General features: G+C 33.8%; 1 protein-coding gene across 1 annotated transcript; it reads right to left on the bottom strand.

The window, feature by feature from the left end:
• Positions 1-333: 333 nt before the first annotated feature.
• Positions 334-1,938, bottom strand: Pmar_PMAR003094 (clathrin coat assembly protein ap-1, putative; the record flags this gene model as incomplete). The annotated part of the gene is made up of 3 exons (XM_002775087.1): positions 334-462; positions 812-877; positions 1,895-1,938. Coding segments are annotated over 3 exons (239 nt in total), but the record flags the coding sequence as incomplete, so codon positions are not given.
• Positions 1,939-2,351: the final 413 nt, after the last annotated feature.

Consider the following 2,351-nt stretch of genomic DNA (forward strand, 5'->3'; position numbering starts at 1 on the left):
TTTTTACGCATAAATCTTAGCAGGCAACCGCAAATAGTGAGAATCGGAGTTTTTTGCATTCCCCTCGGGAAATCACAAAATTCAAAAAAACATACCAAAAACTTTTCAATTTGGCTCATCGAAAAGGGAAAATTTCCACATGAAAATTTTCAACAGAAATTTGATGAACTTATTTCCATATAAGGAAAATATGCACATTGTCAATTACATATATCACTCATGGTGAAAAATTCCGAGGAAATTTCTGGATTTTTTTGCCAAAAATCACTAAAAAATTTCCCGAAAAAATATTTTATATTTTTTTTCCGTCACGCATATTCCAATAAACACTACTACATCAGCTAACTTGTAAAGATACGATAATATCATCATCGCATTTCCATTTCTCTGTGTCACCGCCAATAAGTACAGATTGTTATACTGTATCCAGCAATAAACAATACCATCCTCGACAAACACCGGCTGAAATGATAAAACAATTCTGTGGCGCGCCAAAAGTTACGAGTAACATATGAAAATCAAAGTATACGAACACTGAAAACGAACGACATGAAATAAATAAATATTCGCTTTCCTTAGCCGAGTTGTGGAGTTTCTTCGCTAATTATGGAAGTTTATATGCGAATTTGAGTACAGAAACCAACGACGATTTCCCAAAATTTTTTCAGAATTTTCATACTGTCACCAACACATGTAGTTGACTATATGCATATTTTCCAACACTAAACTGGCGCAACGGTAGAGCGGTCAACCACTCACTACCCCCACATGACACAGCACAGGTTCGATCCTTACTAGGGGCATTTCCTACCTTTATATTAACATCTTCAGCATCCACGACATTGTCAACAAAATGATCAGTTACTGTTGGAGGCACCTGAAAAAAATAAATAAATTCGCAAATTCGCCCGAGCTCAGCCCAGCATGAAAACAGATTTTTTACAACTTTTTCCTCATAAGACCACTCCAAAACAGGCGATGCTGAAAATACGGTGACGATGTGAGTTTGAAGATGCACTAATGATATGTTGTAATTGATTTCAATATGGAAAAAATACGGAAATATGGGAATAATGAAAATATGGGAAAATTACAAAATTACGGGAAAATTACGGAAATATGGGAATAAAGGAAATATGAAAAAATTATGGAAATATGGAAAAATTACGGAAATATGGGAATAATGAAAATATGGGAAAATTACAAAATTACGGGAAAATTACGGGAAAATTACGGAAATATGGGAATAAAGGAAATATGGAAAAATTATGGAAATATGGAAAAATTACGGAAATATGGGAATAATGAAAATATGGGAAAATTACAAAATTACGGGAAAATTACGGGAAAATTACGGAAATATGGGAATAAAGGAAATATGGAAAAATTATGGAAATATGGGAATAATGAAAATATGGGAATAATGAAAATATGGGAAAATTACAAAATTACGGGAAAATTACGGAAATTACGGAAATATAGAAAAATTACGGAAATATGGGAGAATGGAATAATGGAAAAATATCGCATAGAGAGATACTGCGTTCCATGATAACAGCTAATTAGAAACTATAGCGAATAAAATAAAAACAGATTCACTATAGCATCGAGTACTAAGGGTTTTCGATTCACCTTTTTCATAACGTAGGCACGCTACCATTACGACTACTATTTTTGAAGTATATAAAGAAAACAAACATCCTAGTATTTTCGAATTATCAATTTATAGTTATATTGATAATATAAATAACTACTCCCATACCATTAATGTAGTAACATACTACTCGAAATTGGAGTATTTACGACATAGCAGGCTTGAAAATTCCGACCAACATTCACATGACATTTTTCCTTTTTTCTCATCAGAAAATACCAACCATCTCATCCGTATTACCTCTCCTCTATAGTTCCTCCATAGGATAACCTTTCCCTTCAAATCTAATATGAAAACGGCTGAAGCACCGGACATTTTGAAAACCAGCGAGCTTGTTTGAAAATATACTTTCCTCAGCTGAGCTCGGGAGTTCACACATGAATTCGGGTAGAAGTGTTAATGAACCAACAAGAATTGCCGCAAATTCATTTCGTCACCAACACGTGTAGTTGACCATGTTTTTATTTCCCAACACTCACATTTGCGGTGAAAAATTTATAACTACACTTCTTCGAATGTCATATCTGAAAAATATTAAACTCGTTAATTTTTTCCGTATTTTTCGCGATCGTTGGGAAATACGACGCATTTACGGTATGAAAAAACATAAAAAATAAAAAAAATCATCTCATACACCAACAGAGAGAGGCAAGCGTCGGTTACCTCTAGGGATCATCAGTTATGTAAAAGATCGCTC

Source organism: Perkinsus marinus, assembly GCF_000006405.1.
Source record: "Perkinsus marinus ATCC 50983 genomic scaffold scf_1104296956718, whole genome shotgun sequence".
Lineage (NCBI taxonomy): Eukaryota > Perkinsozoa > Perkinsida > Perkinsidae > Perkinsus > Perkinsus marinus.